Raw genomic sequence first — 23,553 nt, 5'->3', positions numbered from 1 at the left:
AAAGTAAATCATTAAAAAATTCAAATTCTGATCTATATTTCCTTCACATTCCTTTTCTTCCGTTTCCTTTGGCCCGTTAAATTTATTGAATAGCTTGGCGCCAGAAAGCAGTTGCACACTGCTTGCGGATGAGAGAGGCTTTCTCCCAGGTTGCAGAGGAATTTCCGCAGCTGCTGCGAGAGCGAGGAAAGCGCGCGTCAGCTTCAGTCCACCCGGAGTCGTCTGTTGCGTCGGTCGCTCGAGTCCTTTCCGCTCGCAAGAAAACACGCGGCATTTGTTTTCGCCTCGTACTAGATGCTGTCTGCAATCGGACACAACAAAAGCACAAGCGGTGGCAATAAAAAAAGCCACAGCGGCAGCGTGGAGCGAAATTAAGCGGAGGCGCAGGAAGAAAACAAAAAAAAAAAAACGTAACTAATCACCAGGCCATCAATGGCGGCCACTTTAGGCCATTTTGTGGCATAAGCGGAAACGGAAATGTGCGTTAGTTGTTTGGCAGGAGGACGACGACGAGGCTCGTGGGCAATGGGAAGGGGCGGGAAAAGGGGCGGCGAGACCTTCAGCGGGAAATTGAGAAACTTAGCGCGTGTCCAACTTGCTTGACTTCCCACTTGTGTCAACGTAGGAAAAGCGGAAAAGTGGAAAAGGCGGACCAAGTTGCCCGAAAGACACTCTCTTATGTCTCTTTCTGAAATACAGACTGTGTGTGGGTGTGTGTTACATGGTGTACATATAACAGTGCGTATGTGTACGCGTGTTTTTCCCTTTAGCTTCTGTGCGATTTATTTATCTGCCACAGGATATGGGATATGGCATATGTATGCATGTATACCTAGCGAGCTGGAAAAGTTTCAGTTACACTATTGACACGAGCGGTAGCAGCACATCGCTTGCCCCCATTTGTTTGTCCGCCCCCTCATAAAAATAGAACCAAGCGAACGGCATAAATACAACCGCCAAAGTGCCTGGTGGCCAGGTTTAATTGAAAAAACGTCGATACACTCCTTCGGGCGACCACCCGTTGACTCCCCGCCTGCCCGAAAAAGACCTTGGCCAAACTCTGGCGAAGTTCAAGGTGCCCATGCTGCCCATATTAAGTCAATTCCCACGCCTTGTCCGCGTCCATGTTCTGTGCGATTACATAAAGTGCCAATCTTGCCATCAGAATGCGTTATTTATGGAGATTTCCCTTCGCCGCCAGTCGATTCAGTATGGATTCCGCTTTATTGAATTGCCCGGCTATGAGTTGCACTTTATGAATATTTTAGCTTAGTACATTTCCATTTGGCTGGGCCATGGGAAAACAATTTCGTCGGATTACTCAGCACAATCCTTGGAATGGTCAAACATTAAGGAAAACGACAGTTGGATGAACCGGAGATGATATCACATAGCAAACTTTCATCTTACAAAATTCCCTTGCAGAGGAAAAGCATTCACGTTTGCAGTATTAAAGACAGATTTGAATATACTTTTGCCAACGATGGTTGTAGTTTGTCGCTTTAAGACGATTTAGGTATCAATGTTTAGATAAAAAGGCAATTTGAACTAAATTTTATATTTCTTTTAATTTTATTCAAAAGTACAGAACCATTAAATTTAAAAAATAAATAAATATTTTTAATCGTTTTGATATGTATTCTTGTCTAAAATCAACCCCAAGACTTAAAATACATTTATTTAGGCAAAATACATATATCTCCTGCTCAAAAATAAGGAAATTTGGTATCTAAACGATAACTTTTAACGCAAAGCCACAAGTTTCGAAATGAACAAAGAATCAATTACCCATTCAAACCCATTTCCAATTACTGGGGTAATCTGCATGTTGATGCAGCTAGTTGTGGTATAATTAAATTAGGGTTAGTTGCCAGCGGGGAAAATTCGAGACCATTAACTGCCAGCGACATCCAATCAATATAGTCGACAGAAACGGAAAATCGAGGCAGATGCCTAATTGTCACTTTCAGAAACTATGACAACAATTATCATAAACGGCAACACAGAAGCCGCCTAAGTGGTGTGTCATACGGCACGGCAATTTGCTGCTCGCTAAATGGAAGTTCTTTGGCCCCTTCCTTTTGCCGCTGCTATAAAGTTAATCATACGCACCGTTGAACCGCAGCCAATTCCATTACATGCTGCAATTTCAGTGCCAAAGCACTTTCAAACATGCACATGCACAGGAAAACAAATACTTGCAGCGAATAACAGTAGTCGCGAGTGGAAAATCGAGAATTGTCTTGGCTCGACCGTGAAATGTTTTGTAATAGGTTTGGGGTTATTTTCCATTTGTTACGGATGTTTTCCGCAAATGCATAACACATGTAAATACTGGGAAATCGTGTGAAACTAGCGAATCAGGGGTGTAAGCAAATGTGATTGAAACATTTTAGAAAGTTTTTGGTAATTAGTATAGTAGGGCGCACTTTAGATGTTTCAAAGAATTTCAATTTGTCCTCTGAAACTTTAGTACTAACTACTATTACAACGCTTTCAAAAGAGTGAAAAATTTAAGGTGACATGTTCTGGTCAGCACTTAAATCTCTACCAAGCACTAAAATTGATATTAAAATATACTGCCCAAAAAATGAACACACAAATTAAAAAATTATTAGCTAAAGTCACGGAAAATAAATTTCTAGAGATTAAAAATATAATTCAATCTAAAAGCGTGCTTTAAAAGTTAATCTGACTTTTGTATATAAATATGAACTTAGAATTATGTTTAAAGCAACTATTGTCCCTCAAAATTTTCAAGTCATGACTTTCAAGGTCAGAAAAAAATTTTCTAGAAAACTATTTCTCGGCACATTTCTAGACTTTATTTGTAAAGCCCGCTTTTTGCTGTTGTCAGAGTATATTATCTGCAATCTCATCGAAATTGGCTTTTCTTGTTCAATTGTGGAGGAAAAGTGCATAGTTTGGATTCCTCAATGCCCACAAGAAGGTGGCGACAATGGCAAACGACGCTGGCGAAAAAATTCATGGCACGCGAAAATGCGTTTAAAAGTGGGCTCAGCTGGGGTGGCAACAATGCGCCCAGGGTGCAGAAGTCCGGGTGTGGAATTCGGGGTCCTCGGCATATATGCAAATTCAATCCTTTGCTTTTCTCGCACTCATAGACACACTCACACACACACACACACACACACAAAGAAAACAACCGCCCAGGGAAAACAACAAACAACTGCAGTGAGTTGCGGTGAGTGTGAGTGACAGCCAGGCAGACACCTTGTCAATGTCTTGCGGCTACGAATAACCCCGGTCCGCCCGGATTTCCCCACTCCGGAGACATATCCACGCGTTGCCAGGCAATGTAAAGTCCACAGAAACTTTTAATACTTACTAAGTTTTTTTCAGAATTTTCCTCTTAAGATTGAGAAAGACTTTGGAAAGTTTTTTTAGTACAAAAAAAATATATTAAATATTATAAAAAAAAAACAAAACAAAACAACAAATGTTATGTTTTTTTTTTATAAAAACAATTAAATTAAAAAAAATGTAAAATGCTATGATTAAGCTTATGTTCTTTGTTTAAACTTAATTTCTTGTATTAAATATTTATTTTATTATATTTGAATTTTATACCAGCAAAGTTAGGGTACATTGTCCTGCGCGTTGAAATTATTTTGTCAGGTATACCATTAATTTAAAGAAATTTAAATAATGCCACTTAGAAGACTTATCCATAGTTTAAAATTGTAACATGTTCCTTTTCCAGAAGTGAAAATAAAAATAGGTGTTTTATTGATGGGATGTAAAGCACTAATATTTTGTTTCCGTGCACCAAACAACTCAAGTAAGACCAACAACAGCAACAATGACAACAGACGAGAGCAAGCCAAGTGGCAGCAACACAGCTGACTGACTACACATTTGCATACACTAAGGTGTATTTTTTTTTTTTTTCATTGAAGGTGGCACTAAGTTTGAACACTGTTGCTGCTTTTGTTTTATGGCCTTGAATGAGCCGCGGGTGTTGCTTTAATGAATGTGCAATGTTAATGCATTTCTTTGGCAAAATTCGAAGAACAAAAAGTGTAGCATACTTCTGCGGGCCCTGCAGGAATTCCATGAGAAAATGAATTAGCTTAGCTTGCAAAAAGTCCAATTAGCATTTTAAACATTTTCATGAGCTGGTAAATTTCACACTAATTTCGGAAGCCGAAAAGTTATGGCTGCACTTCCAAAAGCAACTAATTCTATTCTAAACTAAATCCTTTTCATGATAATAAAAATTCAAAGTATAGTTTATAATGTGCACATTTTAATTTGATTAAATTCATTTGAAACATTCTTCAAACTTTAATTAACAAATTAAAGTACAAAATAAAACTAAAAAAACACCCACAAAAGTACTTTTTTGTGCAGTATATAATGGCTCTGTAATTCTCTCTCTCAATGTTAATTTTAATGCTTTTAAAAACACGTTAAACAAAAGTCACATAATTGGATAGAAGCTTTTTCGTAACTTATTCGGTAAAGTTTCGACAGCTGTCAAAAACTTTATTTTTCAATTTAAGCATTAAAAAGAAAAGCCCAACTGAATAAACGCAATTTAATGACTCAATAAAACGGAAAAATGGAAACAAACTTTTAATTGCTAAACAATAAACTAAACTTCCACTTAAATGCTTCTTATTAAAAGCTTTTTAATCGTTTTAAAGTTATCTGTAAATTTTATTTTGATTTAAGTCAATTAAAATCGTCTAAAAATAAGATTGATGGATATGTGATGCCTCAATCAAAAAGTGATTAACCGTATTAAATCACAACTGGCGAAATAATGCACAAAAATGTCTATTTAATTAAGTTACAATCTGGGGGGAGAATAACCAGAAACCACAGCGCAATCAACACATTTCAATGGGCATTTCAAGTGCAGCTAATCCTTCGACAGTAAATTTTGGCCAGCTTTCCCAGCCCAGACTCCCTTAGCCTACCCGAAAATCGATTCCCTGTGGCTTTCCAACCGAAAACGCCATAAACTGCAACGTAGTGTTCTGTGGGCCAGATTTGCAGACTGCATCATAGATAACCATTTACATTTACGTTTGTTAATTATGTATGCAGGCTGAAAATGTGGCCAAACAAGGAGCGTTGAAGGATATTTGGATGGTTGAGGGGCCAAAGGAAGAGAACTGCAAATGCAGTCGAGCCCAAGAGGCAAATAAAGGCTCAAGAAGTTAAACCAGTCAGCTCAAGTATGTGCCATGTAAACCATTTCAGCACACACATATAATCCGGATCAGAGGGGTGTGTAGGATTCCGTGAAGGGGGAATTTAGACTTTAGGAAAGGCTTTATAAAATAATTTAAATAAATTATCAGTATTTTAGCTCATTTAACTGGAGACTTGTACAATTAAATTTTAAGTTTTATAAATGCTTTAGTTGCTGCCTTCAATGTTTAAAAACCAATTGTGATATTGAGAAGGCGTAATGTAGCTCACTATCTTGGTATTTATAAATAAAATAAATTCGTTTTATTATTGTTAAGCTTAATTTGTTGCTAAAAATTTGCCATATATTTTTTCTATATATTTTTTTCTGAGATCCATGATCTTACTAGTGCAGTTAAATTTTATGCTTAGTTAAGGGGAATATGTCCATAAAGAACCCGTTAAAGAAAATGTTCAATTTGTGTTAATTACTTTGCTTCTACATTTGTAACATGCTTTTATTTTTGTTCGTATTCCAACTAAAAGGATTTATTCCCCCAAATGGGGTCCTTTTCTACACCACTGGCCAGGATAGCATGTTGCTCTAGTCTCCGTTTTGCCAACGATTTGCCGACTCAAAGCACACAGACTCACAAAAACGGCTTTAGATTGTTGCCATGTCGAGGTGGTTTCGCTCAAATTTATTTAAATAGCAAAAGGATGTGGATGGGATGTGTGGGAGGAGTGCGGATGAAGCTGTGTTTGCGTGCCGCTGAGTGCGGGAAATTGAATTAAGTTTTCATTTAGCAAATAAGTTGTAGCTGCCGCAGCATACACAAATTGCATTATTTATTGCACTTTGCAGGGGCGACCCCAAATAAACAATCATCACATAAATACGTAATCAACAAGCGGCCCCAAAAAACGAGACGCCTTGGCTGGCAGCCAAATCGGCAAACCACCCACCTCCCAGCCACCCACGACTCACCACCCAGCCACCCACCGCAGCATGTAAGGCTCTGGGGGCGGGGGGAGTGGCACAGACAGTCGGAGCAAAAGTGGGGGTGTAGCGATGTGAGGGCAAAACAGTTTGCAATATTTAAGAACAGAAGCGAGAAGGACGAGCACCTGTTGCGGACCCGGCCAAAAAAGACTTCACCGGAGTGGACTGGACGGGGTGAGAAAGTGGCGGTGAAAGTTCAGGTGAAAGGTGAAAGCCGCACACTGCAACAATGGCCGTCAATGTACTGGACTACGATCACTTCGCCATCAGCGCCATCGTGGTGGGCAGTCTGCAGCTGATCTTCTTTTTGGTCAACTCCATGCTCCACATGGACAAGCTGACGGACTTTGCCGGCGGCGTCAACTTCATCATCATCTCCCTGCTGACCTTCTTCCTCGGCCAAATCGATCGCCCTTCGAAGGTAAGTGCAATTAACTAGTTTTTTTAGGTTCTATTTTACGAATTTTTAAATTTCAATGCCTTTAATGTTATTTATTTTACTGGGCTAGTGTTTTTTTGTTATTTCTTTAAACTTTTTGACTCATAACGTACTTAGTTTTAAAAGAATAATATCATGCCAAAATATGGGCAACTTCAAACTGGCAAACTACATTTTTTAAAGTAAGAAAATTTAATTCTGAGCACATTTAAACTTGGATTAATTATTTTTCATTTTGTTTTTTTTTAAAGGGCAAAAGTGGTACAAAGATACAAATTTTATTCGGCAGACAAGGCCCGTATATTTTTCAGTTTTTTTTTCCTTCACTACCAATAGTAAATAAACAATGTCCAATTACCGTTAAGCGAAAAAATAATTCAATGAAATGCATTAATACTTAGAATCAAAAAATATGTTATCTAACATTGTAAACATATATGTATTTGTTGGTTTTTTGTAGCTCGTTAGCTTTCATTGTATCGCACATTTTGGAGTAAAATTAAATTCTGTGAACTTGAAGCGTGACCATAAGCATTTGGCCCAACTGGGCGTGAATGGGCTGCTGCAGTGGGTGGTGGTTTATGGTGGGTGGTTGGTTTCGACTGCTGACATTGAAAACTGAGTTTTGCATACGCACGCAGACACAGACATCAACGCATACAGACAAAAACATCCATTGCCGACAAACAAAAGGTTACGCCCATCGAGGCCCACAATTCAGCTGTTGTTTCTTGTTGTTTCTCGTTGTTGGCTGTTGTTCCTTTTTGTTGTTGTAGTTGCTGTAGTGCTGCTGTCGCCTGTAGCTTGTGGGTCTCCTTCTGGCAGAACATGACCTTGGCATCGTGAGGGTCCTCGATCTGTCTGTCGGCGTGTCCTTCCGCCAGCCTAACACGCTGCCTGAGCAGCCAACTAACGCTGTTTGGGGCCAGCCTGAAAGCGACTTGATGGCGAACCAATCCAAAGCTATCTATCTGCCAACAATTTTCAAATAATTAATCCGACTTGATGGCCAATTTCGTAATTATCCCATTCATTAGCACAGTGGGTAGAAGGAAAATCGTGTTTACCTTAGTGATGACAGACAGCCCATTTTAGGACCTCGTAATGGAGTGAGTGATATAGCAGTTGTAGTAGTAGTACAACCAGGATACAATTTGAAATTTGTTTAGTTTGGACTGCTTTAAGACACAACACAAAAGGAAGCAACTTCGGCAAGCCTAGGTTTACATATCCCTGATCCTGTTGCAACAAAATTTAAGCACAAGAGTCCTAAACTTAGAATCGTTTTATGCTTGAAAATGTCTTTATCCTTTTTAACACACATGTTCGTAACTTGTATTTTAAATTCCCCCTTATTTCAAAAGAAACTTATGTTTGTCCTTCAACGCTGACACATTTTTACCGCAGGCTCTTTAATATAATTAGTTTCGAGCAGACATCAATTCATTAAAATTTGTTTAAAATATTTTAATGATGATTATCGTAATTATGAAGTGAAATGTTTGTTTTCAATTTTCAGTGTCCAACTTTCGTAATTATTGGCCTGTCATTACGGAACGTTGATTATCTTAACTGCTGTCACTGGCATGCTAAAGGCTCTTTTGTTATAATTACTATAATGCATAAACCTATTTTCAGTTAATTAAAAACCTCTTGGAAAGAGCTTTATTAAGATTTATTTATAATAATAAGTGAAATATGATAAGACTAAAGGCACAGTGCGAACAAAGGCCGTAAGAGGTTTTTGTTTCAGTTACCGATTTTAACAACCCCTCAATGTATCGATTTACTGAAAGCCCAACGAACAATTCGCACAGCACGGCACAAGCAAATTAAGAAATAAATTCTTGCTTATCTGTTGTTGATTTTTGCTGGGCAAACAAAGCGGTATGCAAAAACAAACAATCAAGGGCAAAGCCAAAATTAAAATCTTTTCTAGCACACCCACATCCATTAAAGTAGATTTAACTTTTACTCCCACGTTTTTGTGTAGCAAACACATACACAAAATAAGCAAAGAAACGAATGGCAAAGTATTAAATCTCATCGACCACGCAAATTGACGTTCAATTAATTTTTGCTTCGACATTTTTGTGGCAATAACGAATTGGCTATCGATCGTAAGTTAAAATGAATTTTCTGCCGGTACCCATTAAGTTAGCAATGAAAATGTTTTTAAAGCCATTCCGCGAAGAGGAGACAGCCGGCAAAATGGCGGACACAGGACGTCGAGCGGAAACGGAAGTGCTGCTGCCATTGCTTGTGGCTGCTGCCGGTGTTGTTGTTCTGGTTGTTTTTGTTGCTGTTGATGTTGAATGTGCTGCACTATGGCCCCGCAGCTGTGTGATGGCCATAAAAATGGTTTACTGCCCTTGTATACAGTCGCCCGTCGATGCTTTATCGTCGTTCAGGCCCGCTTAATAAATCGAGCGATAAAATGGCTTGAGTCTCGGGTGAAATGTCAGCTCAATCAGACTACAAAATAGGCAATCGCCCGCCCTGTCATACGACAAACCCATTAAACTATCAACAGAGGGGCTATATCCTCACAGCCCATTTTATCCATGACCTCGCCATCGCCCTCGTACTGCCTTCCACCCAGTGACTTTGGCTGGCGGTTACGGTCATGAGCCGCCAATTCACTGCCATTGACAAAGCAATTTAACAATTTTTCCTGCATTTTTCATGAGTCGTTTGACGAAGGATCGGCTGGCTCCTCCACCCATGCCGAATGCATTTCTGATTCGGTTCGCCCGTCAATGCCGTTTATAAATATGCAAAGTGCAGTCGACTCATTCATTATTGACCCCATGCCCGACTGACCACCCTTGGCCACATTTTTGGCAGGGCGGAGCATAGAACCGCTGGCACTCGTGCGTGCACCGCTTTATTTATGCAAAATTTGCATGACCACCGAAAGTGGTTTTGTAAAATATTATATCCACTAAAAAGCACACAAAAAAGTTCTCCTCTGACGCTTGCAAAAACTGAAAACTCGTGCAAATTGCTCGTTGGCCAATGAATTTTTGTACGTTCGGTGGTGCGGAGACGAATTGCAGGATACCCTAGGTGAGGTCAAATGGCTTTGTTATTGTGAAGATACTAAAATAGTTACGAGAGTAGCTTCCTGTCCAAGGATACGTGGCAGCCAAGCCTTGAACTCGAACTTTCGCCGAGCCTCCCTCAATTGCCTTAAAAATATATCTCATTCGGAAAATGAATGTTTATTGCAATGCGGACAGGATACGACCACACTCGGCAGTTTATTGCCCAAAAATATCCAGAAGTGGAAGCATAGCCTTGCTCTTTAAGAGAAGGATAATTTTCTTTCAACTTATATTTTTTTTGAGCCAAACGAAAATTGAGAAAGCTTTGTGTTTAATACAACAATTTAAACTTGCTCTAGAAAATATTTATGTTTTGTGTTTTCAAGTCTTTGAATACCTTATAATTCAAAGTTAAGTTACAAAATTATTTTGAAGTCATTCCTAAACAGCTTAAATTTTTAGTATACATACTATGTATAGCTCATACATAGTTTATTTACAAAACTCGTTCCTTAAACTTTCTTACAAAATAATTATTTTTCATTCTAACAAATATTTATGTAACATTTTTTTGAGTTTAAGTTAAATCTTCGACATATGTGTAAGAATTATAAACCGTTTCAGTTTTTAAACTATAAGTAGCACATTTGCGATCAGTTTGGATCGGTTCGATAATGTATAATTTGTCAGGGTATTAGTTAATTTTTGGGTTGATGGTTTTAGAATAATTTAAGTGAGCTAACTTAGTGATTTTTTTATTATTTAATACCTCTTTTCAGGCCTACGACAGTCGCCAGCTGATGGTCACGCTCTTTGTTTGCCTGTGGGGCGCACGGCTTTCCGGATATTTACTATATCGCATTATAAAGTTGGGTCGCGACAAGCAGTTCGAGGATACCCGGAGCAACATCATCCGCTACGCGGTCTTCTGGACGTTCCAGGTGAGCTCGGATCAATCGCTTGCGTCAGCCACTTTTCAATTCGACTCTCAATGACAGAACCTTCAACTTGGAGGTGGAAAATCAATCAAATTGTCACTAATTGACACGTGCGCAAAGGTTTTGAAAATTTCATATTTCAGCACCTGTCGGCTTGTGCCGCCCGACATGGGTGGCAATGACCCACGCCCACAGCAACACCCACACCCACACCCACACCCCCAACGACCAACAATTAAAACGCCATTCTCTGTGGCAGAGTGACATGACACATGTGGGCGACGCCAACTAAACGTTGAGTGGGTTGTGGGTGGTGCCTTGCTGCAAGTGGGTGGTGGCTGTCTGTCCGGCCTTCATTGTGTGTGGTGCTACTGCCGCCGGCATTGGCGTGCTGCAAGTGCCATGTCCCGCCACCGTTTTGTCTCCATTTATTTCGCAATTCGCCCGAATTCCAATCACTTGTTGCCAGTTGAAATTCTGGCATTGAAATTGGAAATATATAACTGCCAAATTGATCTCAATCACTTGTGCCTCACAATAATAAACTTTTAACGATGAGTATTTATCAAACTATTAAAACGATACAAATGTTGATATAAGTGACTATGATTGGATATTAAACTTAACCAGACTAATATGTATCAAACCATTAAGAACAACAAAATGTGTATATAAGAGCCTATGATATAAGAATTTATTCTTAAAGAACAGTTTTTGATGTGTTTTCTGCTTTCCTTCAAAATGATAAATAAATAGGATTTCTATATGCCATTCAATTTTCAAAAATGTTTATATTATAAATCAAAGTTTGTTTGCTTAAACGCGACGTCACTGTTTGAATATAGAACATTTCTATAATACAACGTTTTAAATAACATTCATGCACTGAACGCTCATATTATTATTCTATCATTTATTGTCATCATAGTAAATGTTTTTTCAATGTTTTTATTTTATATTTTTTTTTAGGCCGTGTGGGTTTACATAGTGTCACTGCCTGTAATAATCATAAACTCGCCGCGCCACTCGCAGCCGCATGCCCCAAAGACGATGACCACACTGGACTCCACGGGTACGGGTATGTTCATCGTGGGTTTGCTGGCGGAGACCTATGCGGACCTGCAGAAGTTCTCGTTCCGCCAGGATCCGGCCAATCAGGGCAAGTTCTGCAATGATGGTAATTCAGATATTACAAAAACCTTAATATTAGATATAATGAATAATATTGAACAAAAAGGTTTGTGGAGCGTGTCACGGCATCCCAACTATTTTGGCGAAGTGGTCATCTGGTGGGGCATCTTTGCCATATCCCTGAATGTGATCAGCGGCCATGAGTGGGTTGCCATTGCCTCACCCATTTTCACCACGATGATCATTCTCTTTTTGTCGGGAATTCCCTTGCGGGAAAGAAGTGCCGATGAAAAGTACAAAGAGTAAGTTGCGCACTTAATTCACATTTTAAATATATATAATTAGCTTTAAAGGTAACAGATTGGTATGATCTTTATCTCATTGCCTTAAAATAAATTATAAATAGACACCGGATAATAAGCAAAAGCAGATTCTGAACATTCGATTTTAAGCTAATTTTTAATTAAATACAAGTTTTTTCCATAAAAACCTTAAACCTTAACTTAATATAATTTTGATTTAGTTAAAGAAAAGTTTGCTTTGTGTCGATGTCTTCTCTTAATAACAGGGACCGTAATCCTTAAAAGTTTTTATTTTTAAATCCTTGAATAATAAAAAAAAGATTAAAAGATAAAAAAACTGAAAAATAAATATCTTTGCTCATTTTTGTATTGTTTTGTTTTGCAATGCCTTTAATAATATATATATATTTTCTCATACCCCTTGCAGCCAGCTGGAGTACCGGAAGTACAAGGCCTCGACCTCGCCGCTGATCCCAGTGCCGCCTGCCGTCTACGTGGAGGTGCCCAGTGCCCTCAAGTTCATCCTGTGCTGCGAGTTCCCCATCTACGACTCGATGCGGATCCAGAAGGACCTCAGTCCGTACTCGCTGTCGATAGCGCGCTCGCACTCGCACATCTAGCAGTCAGTGGCCCACTCCGGCAGTGCGACGGCTGGCGTGGGTCCAACTGACCGCCCACTCGACGGGCCATGGTCAGGGTCATGGCCAGGGTCACTCCGTGGCCCACTCCCTGCACCGGGGCCAGTGCTACGGGGCCAATGGCGGCGATGCCGAGAGCCACCACAACTGCGGCGGAAGCTGCCGCAACGTGCACGTCAAGTCGAATCCGTACCAGTGCGAGGCGGGCTACGGCCACTACTCGGTGTGCCACACGGACGACGATACGGACGACGGGATCATCTACATGGACCGCACCCACTTCTACCACGAGCAGGACGGCCACCAGGCGAAGTCGGCCGGCGCCAAGTGCAGCTACCTGGCGGAGGAGGAGCTGGCCTCCGACTACGACGAGGATGTGCCGGCGATCGACCTGAGCAAGGCCACCAGCGTGGAGACCTTCGCCACCCGGGTGCAGTCGGAGCAGGTCGTGAATGCCGATGGGTTGCCCGTGACAGTGACCACGATTTTGTGATTGCCACTTTAAGATTTGCTCTCGATCGGATCGGAATTTTATATTGGATGTACAATGGGGTGGATCTCTGTTGGCTGATATTTTAAAACCATAATATCTAAATATCTAGAAAATTATACTTGAGTTGGAGTTTTCTCAAAATAATCACTCATACGACAGGTAAGCCAGATAGGCACATTTGTTTTTCAATCCAGTTCTTGTCAATACGTATGAGTGATGTATATGATAAGAATTTATTCAGCAGACATACTCCAAAGGTCGTTTTAAATACTTAAGAGGTTTATGTTAATCAACATTTCTATGGGTGAATTTTGGTGAACATAAATATAGAAAATGTACTATATGTTTTAGGAGCTTTTAGATCAAAACAGTCGTTTTCTGGCAGCCCAGGGCCAATGTTCTTGTAAATAAAATGGGTGACCAAAAACTAAACACAAATGGGTTTGTTAACCCCAAATCAAAACGAAACCTTAAGGTACAACCTTACTTTTTTTTTTGATTCAACTGCGTTCCACCCTTTTGTACATACATAATGATGGGGAAAGGGGATTATTTAAGCTGACGAATGCCAAAATACTCACAGCTGTCTAACACTCTAGTCTCTATGCTATTGTTGCTCAAATAACTAATGTGCCTCTTATGTGCCCAGCGCACCCTTAGATTGTTGCACTCTTTCAAAGTTTACGCTAGTCTCTGTTGAACCCACGTTGCTCCGCGACTACTGTTGCCCCCCTAGATCAAGAATGGAATACAAATATATCTCTATAACTCTGTAGCATATGTATTTTATTATCGAACCGCAAACCACACCCCACCAAACAAAAGGAACCGAATCTGAGGCCATTTAAACTGAAACATATCCCAAGGCAATGGCCATCCAACCAAAGGTTGGGTCGCCATGAATTAAAATAGGGAGGACGTTCAATAGCCATTGTTATTTTATATACTGGAATATCTACTCGCAGTAGCTAATGACAAATATACCCCATGTTACCAACAATGTTTGCGATATGTGTACGTGTCGGTGTCTAGTTTGTGTCTCAAATGTTAAGCAGTATTACCTAATGAACGAATTGTACCTAATTGATTATGCTGAGTATGGAAAATAATAAACGAAACTTAAGAAAGTGGTGTTTAACTTTGTGTTTAAAGAGGGATTTGAAAAGTATTTCGTTTATATGATGGTTAATTTTTATAAAAGTTATACCATTTGGAAAACATAAAAAACAAAAAATTCCAGAACTTGGATTACCATCTGCAACCAAAATAAGATCGACTTATGGAAACTTCGGGTTATATAAATGATTTTACCTGCTTTCTATGGACAGTAGAACCAATTCGTCTTAAAGATTTATTGAGTTACGGAAGTGCATTAAATAATGAAAAATAATTTTAATACTAAAGAAAAGAAGTAAATTAAACAATTGATTTTTGTAAAATTTTTGTCAACTTATTTAGGGACTTACTTTTTTCTTAAGAAACACTGTAATTTGTAAGTACAACATTCTTTCCTGGAGCTCCATTTAGTCCGTGTAGGCCATGGAAAACCAGAGTAGATGGCTCTGACCCATCCGTCACCCGACTTCCCGTTCCGTTTGCTACCCGACTCCAAGCCATCACCTATAGCTTCAGTATCCGTAAACGTCTCGTAGAGTTAACAACTCGGTAAAAAAAAATTGATCGTACAAAAATTACCTGTTATTGCAGTAGATTTCTTTTAGACTCACCTTTTACTTCCATTTTATTGGATACCAAATTTTAAGAGAGTTAAATTCTCAGTTCATTTTTTCGGACTACTGACATTTTTTTTTGGAGGGGTACTTGCTTGTAAGGTAGTACGCAGGGGCAATGTTTCGTAAATCGCGTCAGCTGCTCTTCCGCATCTGCAGTCGGTCGGCCGTGAGCCACCAGTATGCGCCGAAGGTGATCAGGCGGCCCTACGCCTCGCAGGCCATCAACCAGATGCTGTTGCTCCAGCAGATGGACATCTGCGCGGACCAGCCCTCGCGGGCGTTGGTCATCGGAGTCTACGCGGACGAGGAGGACAAGAACGACGCCGGCATCCTGACGCCCGCCGGCTGGCGGTACAACCTGCAGAAGACCAATGGCCGGCTGATCGAGGTGCTCCGGATGTCGGGACCCATGCCCAGAAGGGGCGAGGCCCGCCTCCTCTTCGCCGTGGAGCCGGAGCGCATCCCCTACTACTCCGTGGTTGCCGTCGTGGGTCTGGGCAAGGAGTGCCTGGGCTACAATCCCTACGAGGTGCTGGACGAGCAGAAGGAGGCCATCCGGCGATCGGTGGCCGCTGCCTGCCGGATACTCGCCGAGCTGGACACCGACCGGATCGAGGTGGAGAACTGCGGACATGCCGAGTCCGCAGCGGAGGGAGCTGCCCTCGGAATCTGGCTGTACCAGGAACTGCGCGACCCCAAGACCCGAATCTTCGTCCCGGCCATCGATTTGTACGCCACCAAGGACGAGGTTTGCGACATCGAGGGATGGCGCATTGGTCTACAGAAGGCTGCCGCCCAGAATCTAACCCGCCAGCTGCAGGAGATGCCCTCCAACCTGCTGACCCCCACTGCCTTTGCCCAGAACGTCGTCGAGGTGCTCTGCAAGTCCGGAGTGAACGTGGAGGTGAAGGTCGAGGGCTGGGCGGAGAGCCAGTCGATGCATGCCTTCCTGGCGGTGGGCAAGGCCTCCTGCGAGCCACCCATCTTCCTGGAGCTGAGCTACTACGGCACCTGTGCCGAGGAACGTCCCATTGTGCTGGTTGGCCAGGGAATCACCTACGATGCGGGTGGCTTGTGCCTGAAGAAAAAGCATGAGCTCTTCCACATGCGCGGCGACATGACCGGAGCGGCTGTGGTGGTGGCCACCTGTCGGGCTGTGGCCGGTCTAAGATTGCCAGTAGGTTACTAATACGCCATCCAGATTCCCCTAGCTAACTATCCTCCTCCTAGGTGAACATCCGCGGCCTCATCCCTCTGTGCGAGAACGTAGTGGGCTGCAACTCCTTCCGACCAGGTGACATGGTAAAGTCCATGAACGGCAAGACCATCGAGGTGCAGTGCACAGACCACGAGGATGTGCTCGTGCTGGCCGATGCCCTGCTGTATGCCCAGAACTTCTGCCCCAAGTGCATCATTGACATTGGCACCTGCTCGGGATACATGCGTCAGTCGCTGGACGAGGCGGCCTGCGGAGTATTCACCAACTCGGAGATCCTGTGGCAGCAGATCAAACACGCCAGCATGCACACCGGGGATCGCGTGTGGCGCTTCCCCCTGTGGCACTACTATACCAAGGCGGTGCGTGCCGGAGGACGCAGTGATGTCCAGAACTACGGCATTGGTCGAGGAGGTCGTCCTTGCAAGGCCGCCGCTTTCCTGCGAGAATTTGTGCCCTGCGGGCAGTGGATGCATATTGTAAGCTAGTCTCTTGTACAAGTTGTGGGACATCCTTTTATCTCCTTTATCCCTTCAGGATGCCACCAATGTGATGGTCACCAACGGAATCGACTTCGAGTACCTGCGACGTGGAATGGCTGGCCGACCTACGCGCACCCTTATCGAGTTCATAGCCCAGACAATCTGCAAGGACACCGCTCCCAAGATGGGCAAATAGGAAGAGAATTCGGGGGGAGGAGCAGCTGACCCAAGATGACCATATCCCAAAGGCATTAGCAGCGCTGACACCATGTCCACGTTTTGGTGAATTATTTTTAGTCTGTTCAGGGTGGATGTCTTAAGTCAGTTTGTGCAAGTCCCTTCACAGTTGCAAACGAGATTGTTCCCAGGCCAAAAAAATTGTTTGTTCGTTCTAAGTCATCTATTATTTAAATAAATTATCTTTGGAGTTAAATAAAATATAAAATATATTTTAGGCTTCTGTTGTCGGAAATGAGAAATGGTTCAAGAATTAATGTCCCGTCGTCTATTATAAATTTCAAACTAAAGGTGGCCCCGGAAAAAACTGGGTCTTTGGTGGCGCCATCTGCAGGACATAATTGTCAACACTACAAGCTTAGAGCGGGCACCACCACCTTGCTAACAGCGGCTCATTCTAATGCAGAGCAGCGGCAGAGCACGACACGAACGGTATAAAATCGCTGCCGTGCAAATAACTCACACAATTTAAGTGTGAGCATGTCATAGAATAAATGCTGCTCTTCAAATATGCAATGACGTCATAATAAAAGATAATTGCGCATAACTTCTAAAATAATAGCTCGATTATGAACATTTTTTACCGACAGATACGACCGAAACTCACATACACAGACCAATAACTATCCTCCACCATGTTTCAGAGAGGCATGACAGACTTTCGCGATTAGTGGGCGTTAGAGTGGGCGTGGTCATGTTTTAAAATAAACATGCGCTGCGAAGGCATAACTAAAATCTGCATGTTTAATCCAAAAGCTCCAGCTTTTATAGTTTCCGAGATCTCGACATTCATTCGGACGGACAGACATACAGACGAACATGGCTGAATCGACTCGGCCATTGATCCTGATCAACAAAAAGAAATATATGTATATACTTTACAAAGAATACAACTCTCTAAGCTTGTAAAATTAGCTTATTTTAGCACTCGATTGAATCAAATTCTTTCCACAGTGTAAGCCGCAGCAGGCATGGTCATACGAAAAGTGTTTAGCCCAAACGATCGTATATGTAGATCTAGCAGCCTTTTAGATTTCTCTGTCAGTGCCACGTCGAAGAGGTGCCACATAGGAACAGCTCAGTATCATTTTTATTCGTTTCGAGGTTGAACACGTACACATTTTTAGCTAATCTGGGTGAAAAATTCTATGAAATATTTTAAGGTGGCACAGAAAATCGAAGAGCAAGTTTTCCTTTTGCATTGATCAAAGTTTTAAGTTCAACTTCAAGCAAAATGTTTCGTTTTTCGCGTAATGCGCTTACCCGGGCCTGTACCATCGCCATCCGCCGGCCGGAGGTGGTGATCCGTCATCGCAAGTACGCCTCGCAGGCGATCAACCAGATGCTGCAGCTCCAGCAGATGGAGATCTGCGCGGATCCGCCATCTCGTGGCCTGGTCGTAGGCGTATACGCCGACGAGGAGGACAAGAACGACGCCGGCATCCTCACGCCCACCGGCTGGAGGTACAATGTGCAAAAGACGCACGGCCGGTTGCTGGAGGTGCTGCGCATGTCGGGACCCATGCCCAAGAGAGGCGAGACCCGCCTCCTGTTCGCCGTGGAGCCCGAGCGGGTTCCCTACTACTCGGCGGTGGCGGTCGTCGGGTTGGGCAAGGAGTGCCTGGGCTACAATCCCTACGAAGTGCTGGACGAGCAGAAGGAGGCCATCCGGCGATCGGTGGCCGATGCCTGCAGGATACTCGCCGAACTGGACACGGACCGCATCGAGGTGGAGAACTGTGGCCATGCCGAATCGGCAGCGGAGGGAGCTGCTCTGGGTATTTGGATCTACCAGGAGCTGAGGGATCCCAAGCGGCGGGTGTCGGTTCCGTCCATCGATTTGTATGCCACCAAGGACGAGATTTGCGACATCGAGGGATGGCGCATTGGTCTGCAGAAGGCTGCTGCCCAGAATCTAACCCGCCAGCTGCAGGAGATGCCCTCCAACCTGCTGACCCCCACCGCCTTTGCCCAGAACGTCGTCGAGGTGCTCTGCAAGTCCGGAGTGAACGTGGAGGTGAAGGTCGAGGGCTGGGCCGAGAGCCAGTCGATGCACGCCTTCCTGGCGGTGGGCAAGGCCTCCTGCGAGCCACCCATCTTTCTGGAACTGAGCTACTACGGCACCTGTGCCGAGGAGCGACCCATCGTGCTGGTTGGTCAGGGAGTGACCTACGACGCGGGTGGCTTGTGCTTGAAGGAGAAGCAGGAGCTCTTCCACATGCGGGGCGACATGACCGGAGCAGCAGTGGTTGTGGCCACCTGTAGAGCAGTGGCTGGACTTAGATTGCCAGTAAGTAGCTTGCACCAGTTAAGGTAGTTTGTGTTTATAATCCCGGTCTTAGGTAAACATCCGTGGTCTGATCCCTCTGTGCGAGAATGTTATTGGCTGCAACTCCTTCCGCCCGGGTGACATGGTGAAATCCATGAACGGCAAGACCATTGAGGTGCAGTGCACAGACCACGAGGATGTGCTCGTGCTGGCGGATGCCCTGCTCTACGGGCAGAACTTCTGTCCGAAGTGCATCATTGACATTGGTACTTGCTCGGGATACATGCGCCAGGCGTTGGATGAGGCGGCCTGCGGAGTGTTCACCAACTCGGAGATCCTGTGGCAGCAGATCAAGCACGCCAGCATGCACACCGGGGATCGCGTGTGGCGCTTCCCTCTGTGGAACTACTACAGCAAGGCGGTGCGTGCCGGCGGACGCAGTGATGTCCAGAACTACGGCATTGGTCGTGGAGGTCGTCCTTGCAAGGCCGCCGCCTTCCTGCGGGAATTCGTGCCCTGCGGTCAGTGGATGCATATTGTAAGTGCAGATTTTGTAAGCCATTCGGTTGCATTTATTGATAATTTTCCTCCCAGGACGCCACCAATGTGATGATCACGCGCGGCGACGAGTTCGAGTATCTGCGACAGGGCATGGCTGGACGGCCAACGAGGACACTCATTGAGTTTATTGCGCAGTCCATATGCAAGGATACGGCTCCCAAGCTTAACAAATGATCCTTCGAACGGCGTTTACTTGTTTTATCAGACGATGCCACACTTACATCGGTGTTCTTTTAACGACTGACCAACCTATGACTTCTTTAACGTTCAGACTTTATCTAATTGGGACCACAGAATGTTAAAATTATTTCGTTTATTAATGACATACAAATTATAAGTCATATGAAAAAGTAACTATAGGTGTATACTTATTGGAGTTCCTGTAAAGGTGCGTTTCGAAGATTGGGGCTAACGAGAATTGTAGTTGATTGCTTGATTCTTTCTTAAAGGGGCTTTGCAAGCATTTGGGCAAATGGATGCATTATTGGCCGTGTGCTACGCCAACGACCCGGCATGAGTAATCACAACATTAATATCAATGGGTGGATAGTTTTGCAGCAGCTTAACATTCGAGGCAAAGTCGTTTTCCAAAATGGTTTCCCTTTGGATTCTGGAAAATAAACCAAAGTTAGTCTTGGCTTTCTATCATAAGCTAGCTAGTTTCCCTTACAATATCATGGAACAGCATATTTTGATGAGGAACTCGAAGCGCTGCTCGTCCGCAAACACGGAATCCCAAATGCGCAGCACGTCAGGCAGTGGAAACTCCTGCGAGAGGAGCAGAGTGAGCCACCTGAAGCTGTAGTACTGCGGGTGCAGTTCCTGGCTCTTGAGCAGCTCGTATATGTTTAGGTCCTTTGATTTCAGCATATTCGATAGCCTGGCCATCATGAACTTGATGCCGCCCTCGGCATCGTCCAGGGTTTTGATGAAAAAGTCGCGAATCTCGCTCATCAGGGCGGTGAAACAGAAGAAACAATCTGCCTCGGCATGAGCGCGAAATGATTGATCCGGATCCGAGGCCATTACGTAGTAAATGGGCCCCACAATCTCGTTCATGCCCTGGACATATCCCTGGCCGGGATTCAGCTTGGCGTAGATAAACAAAATGCGTTGCACAACCTCCCAGTGGGCCTCCTGGCCCTCCTCCATGGCGGCATAGTTCTCCACGGAGCGTTTAGTGATCAGATTAATCTACGAAAGCCATGGAGCTAGTTAGATTTAGGGCATCTTGAAGTTGGCTCACTTACTTGCTGCTAAAGTCCTCATGGTATGCATAAAATAACACATTCTGAGCTTATGGACTAGCACAAATCCGGTGCGAAACTCACCTTGGTCATGCCCAGGCCCTTGCGCTCCACATTCGCCGAGCTGAGCACGGTGGGCACCACCCGTTCGTGCAGCCTGCGTCCGTGCTCTCCCTTGCTGTGGACCACAATCTCGCAGGGATACTCCGTGGGCTGCTGGAAGAAGGATATGTCCGGGCACAGGCGGCGCACATCCTTGTCGATCTGCAGCAGGAACTCGTTGTCGTTGAAGAAGGTGTTCCAGCGGCTCTCGGGTCCCTCGCTCAGTGGATGATCTTGCAGGCCAACGCCCCTCGAATCGGCTTTGTCCCCGTCTCCTCCGTCAGCTCCGTCTCCATTGATCGAGTGCCCTGGCGGTAGGACCAGCTCCACGATGAACTGTTTGTACAGGGCTCGTTTCTGGGCCAACGTCGTGGTCCAGCTGCTGCGCCTGGGGCCCAAATAGCCCAACAGAAGCTTCCAGGTGAGGGCTCGAAAACTTTGCACATCGGGCACACCTGTGGATTGTTTGTATATCAGTTTCTGGCTCTTTTTAGAGACACTTTATGATTTGTTACCATTAAATGCAAGTCGTCGCAATTGCTTTAGGTCAATCAAATCCTGTGGAGCCGCCAAAACATCCTCAAATTCCTTGACTCTGCGAAGTGGGTGGTGAAAGTCATTGTTTATTAGGCCAGCTTGTATTGACCTAAGAATATAGACGTACCGCGCCTTGAAAATAGACATGTTGTGGCTTATTTGGGCGGGGCTTCGTTGGGTCCATGCAGTACCCTCATGTGAAATTAGCCAAGGCTTTATCTTCTTCAAATGCTGGGTGAAACTCACAGATAAACACAACAAACAGCAACAACAAAATAATAGTGGTGGACGTGGATGATAACTAAATATCGATTGTTAGTCACAACAATCGATGTTTGCTACCAAAGCGAACAGCTGAGAGTCTGGCAACGCTGGGTAGCTGGAGTTTCCTATGGGAATCCCAAAAAAATCCATAAGGACACAAAATAGCTAAAATATATGAAAAGGTAAAGGAAACAAATATGCATGCCTAACTTATGAGAGAAAAATCATTTTAAAGTTTTTGGGTAAAACTGTTCACTTAGTTTCTTATTTTTTCCAAAGTTACTTTGTTTTTACTGTTTAACAAACCCCCTATAAAATTTGATTGTGGCCGCGTTTAGCATAACAACATGATCATTGATAAATCAGTAATCACTGATCAAATTGCTTGTAATAATCCATTAGTGATCAGTGATCATGTTGTTTTGCTGAGTGCGCCTTTGATTTGTTCGGTCAAAATTTCAATGTAGCCAGACCGTGTTTTATCATTTCAAAGCCAATGCTGCCCATTCAGCTTATAAGCGCCATTGCTTGAATTCTAAATTCAAATAGCGAAATTATATGTGTAGTTTTGGTTTCAAGAGCAGTTAATTATATATTATAACTGACAAGATTTCCCTCCCATGATTCATAATTCCCTGCTCCGCACTCATTCACCTGCCTACCGAGTGATTAATATTTGGTTTGCGCTCATTTCCTCTGGCTTTTCGTGTGTTTCTATTTGATTTTTGAATTGCCTAGTAGTGAACACACACACGCAGCCGCGAGCAGACGCGTTCGAATAGTAGAATTTAGCGCATATTTCTGAATGTGCGGAGCATTTCTTTTGTTTACGCTAGTCGCTGGCCAGCAATGACGACCAGCAGATCAGCGGCGTCGTCCGCGTCATACAGGCGACCGGCTTTCTGGAAGGTGCCCGGTTACGAGCTGCCATCATCCTACTACCGCCCACAGCCCCAGCCACCCCCCAGTCCGCCCCAAGTGCCACAGCTGGCACCCCCTTGCCGACGGCGCAGCAGCAGCGGGCTGAAGAAGCGCTGTCCGATTCGCCGATGAACCGAATGTGGGGGTGAGTCCAAGACCCCAGAAACAGAAGGCGAAGAACAACCCCCCCTTAAATCGCTCGACTTGTCAATCATCGCGCATGTGTGTTCTCGTATTTGTGGCCCCAATTCACACCAGGCCGTCTCAGAAATCAGTTCAATAACATTTCGCCCCTGGCTGCTCGTAAATTTGTCAAGCCAAATCTAATTAATTGGCCACTGCTGCACTTATGGTGGCGACAAAGAAAAACATGGCCCAAAAAGATGGATGGAATCTATTTTTCCATTGCCACCAAATTGACGCAATTCGCAATGCAATCGGTTAGGATATTCAAACGATTTAGAGCCCCCTCAGGGCTGATCTGGGGTAAAAGTCACTCAGAAACGTTACACAAAATCTCACTGAAAATGAAATGAAAACAATTCAAGCCACAAATAGTAAAAACATTTCAAGAACCAGCCAAAAAGTGCCGAAAACAGAATGTATAAAATGAAAAATGAAATGGCAAGCCATATATTGTGTATATATCAGCGGAAAGGCGCAAGGCAGGAAAAGATTTTTCCGTTGTAAAAAGTAAAACTGCTGCCAAAAACCTGAGAGTCAGGCGGAATATTCAGCAGCAAACCAACGTCCTTCAACCGTTGACCCATGCACATTGCTTATACGTCACGTTGTACGTAGACTTTTCCATTGACTAATGCAGTAAAAAT

General features: G+C 43.6%; 4 protein-coding genes across 4 annotated transcripts; 3 read left to right on the top strand and 1 right to left on the bottom strand.

The window, feature by feature from the left end:
* The first annotated feature begins 219 nt into the window (after positions 1 to 219).
* On the top strand, positions 220 to 14,275 carry LOC128258610 (uncharacterized). Its single transcript, XM_052990317.1, is given in 7 exon segments — positions 220 to 479; positions 6,029 to 6,587; positions 10,432 to 10,593; positions 11,560 to 11,767; positions 11,828 to 12,023; positions 12,451 to 12,673; positions 12,720 to 14,275. Coding segments are annotated over 6 exon segments (1,416 nt in total). The 5' UTR covers positions 220 to 479; positions 6,029 to 6,395; the 3' UTR covers positions 13,155 to 14,275.
* A 507-nt stretch (positions 14,276 to 14,782) lies between these two features.
* On the top strand, positions 14,783 to 17,034 carry LOC128258613 (cytosol aminopeptidase-like). Its single transcript, XM_052990321.1, has 3 exons — positions 14,783 to 16,064; positions 16,118 to 16,582; positions 16,641 to 17,034. The coding sequence occupies exons 1-3, from the start codon at positions 15,003 to 15,005 to the stop codon at positions 16,779 to 16,781; spliced, it is 1,668 nt and encodes a 555-aa protein (XP_052846281.1). The 5' UTR covers positions 14,783 to 15,002; the 3' UTR covers positions 16,782 to 17,034.
* Positions 17,035 to 17,852: 818 nt separating this feature from the next.
* LOC128258535 (cytosol aminopeptidase-like) lies at positions 17,853 to 20,006 on the top strand. Its single transcript, XM_052990185.1, has 3 exons — positions 17,853 to 19,112; positions 19,165 to 19,629; positions 19,686 to 20,006. Exons 1-3 carry the CDS (start codon positions 18,057 to 18,059, stop codon positions 19,824 to 19,826), a joined length of 1,662 nt encoding a protein of 553 aa, XP_052846145.1. The 5' UTR covers positions 17,853 to 18,056; the 3' UTR covers positions 19,827 to 20,006.
* Positions 19,951 to 21,828, bottom strand: LOC128258536 (TBC1 domain family member 13). Its single transcript, XM_052990186.1, has 5 exons — positions 21,666 to 21,828; positions 21,517 to 21,596; positions 20,984 to 21,456; positions 20,323 to 20,846; positions 19,951 to 20,262 (listed from the first exon to the last, which is right to left on the bottom strand). Exons 1-5 carry the CDS (start codon positions 21,683 to 21,685, stop codon positions 20,148 to 20,150), a joined length of 1,212 nt encoding a protein of 403 aa, XP_052846146.1. The 5' UTR covers positions 21,686 to 21,828; the 3' UTR covers positions 19,951 to 20,147.
* Between the last annotated feature and the right edge of the window lie 1,725 nt (positions 21,829 to 23,553).

Source organism: Drosophila gunungcola (genome assembly GCF_025200985.1).
Source record: "Drosophila gunungcola strain Sukarami chromosome 3L unlocalized genomic scaffold, Dgunungcola_SK_2 000003F, whole genome shotgun sequence".
Taxonomy (NCBI): domain Eukaryota; kingdom Metazoa; phylum Arthropoda; class Insecta; order Diptera; family Drosophilidae; genus Drosophila; species Drosophila gunungcola.
Note: the sequence above shows the minus strand (reverse complement) of the source record. Positions and strands in the feature narration are given on the sequence as shown.

What these genes read in the sequence shown, in the direction of transcription:
- LOC128258613 (XM_052990321.1), top strand. Translation starts at nt 15,003, where the DNA reads ATGTTTCGTAAATCGCGTCAGCTGCTCTTCCGCATCTGCAGTCGGTCG. An exon ending in TGGCCGGTCTAAGATTGCCA is followed by an intron (nt 16,065 to 16,117) that starts GTAGGTTACTAA and finishes TCCTCCTCCTAG; the next exon opens with GTGAACATCCGCGGCCTCAT. An exon ending in GCGGGCAGTGGATGCATATT is followed by an intron (nt 16,583 to 16,640) that starts GTAAGCTAGTCT and finishes TTATCCCTTCAG; the next exon opens with GATGCCACCAATGTGATGGT.
- LOC128258535 (XM_052990185.1), top strand. Translation starts at nt 18,057, where the DNA reads ATGTTTCGTTTTTCGCGTAATGCGCTTACCCGGGCCTGTACCATCGCC. An exon ending in TGGCTGGACTTAGATTGCCA is followed by an intron (nt 19,113 to 19,164) that starts GTAAGTAGCTTG and finishes TCCCGGTCTTAG; the next exon opens with GTAAACATCCGTGGTCTGAT. An exon ending in GCGGTCAGTGGATGCATATT is followed by an intron (nt 19,630 to 19,685) that starts GTAAGTGCAGAT and finishes TTTTCCTCCCAG; the next exon opens with GACGCCACCAATGTGATGAT.
- LOC128258536 (XM_052990186.1), bottom strand. Translation starts at nt 21,685, where the DNA reads ATGTCTATTTTCAAGGCGCG. An exon ending in AGGGCCTGGGCATGACCAAG is followed by an intron (nt 20,847 to 20,983) that starts GTGAGTTTCGCA and finishes TGGCTTTCGTAG; the next exon opens with ATTAATCTGATCACTAAACG. An exon ending in ATATGCTGTTCCATGATATT is followed by an intron (nt 20,263 to 20,322) that starts GTAAGGGAAACT and finishes TTTATTTTCCAG; the next exon opens with AATCCAAAGGGAAACCATTT.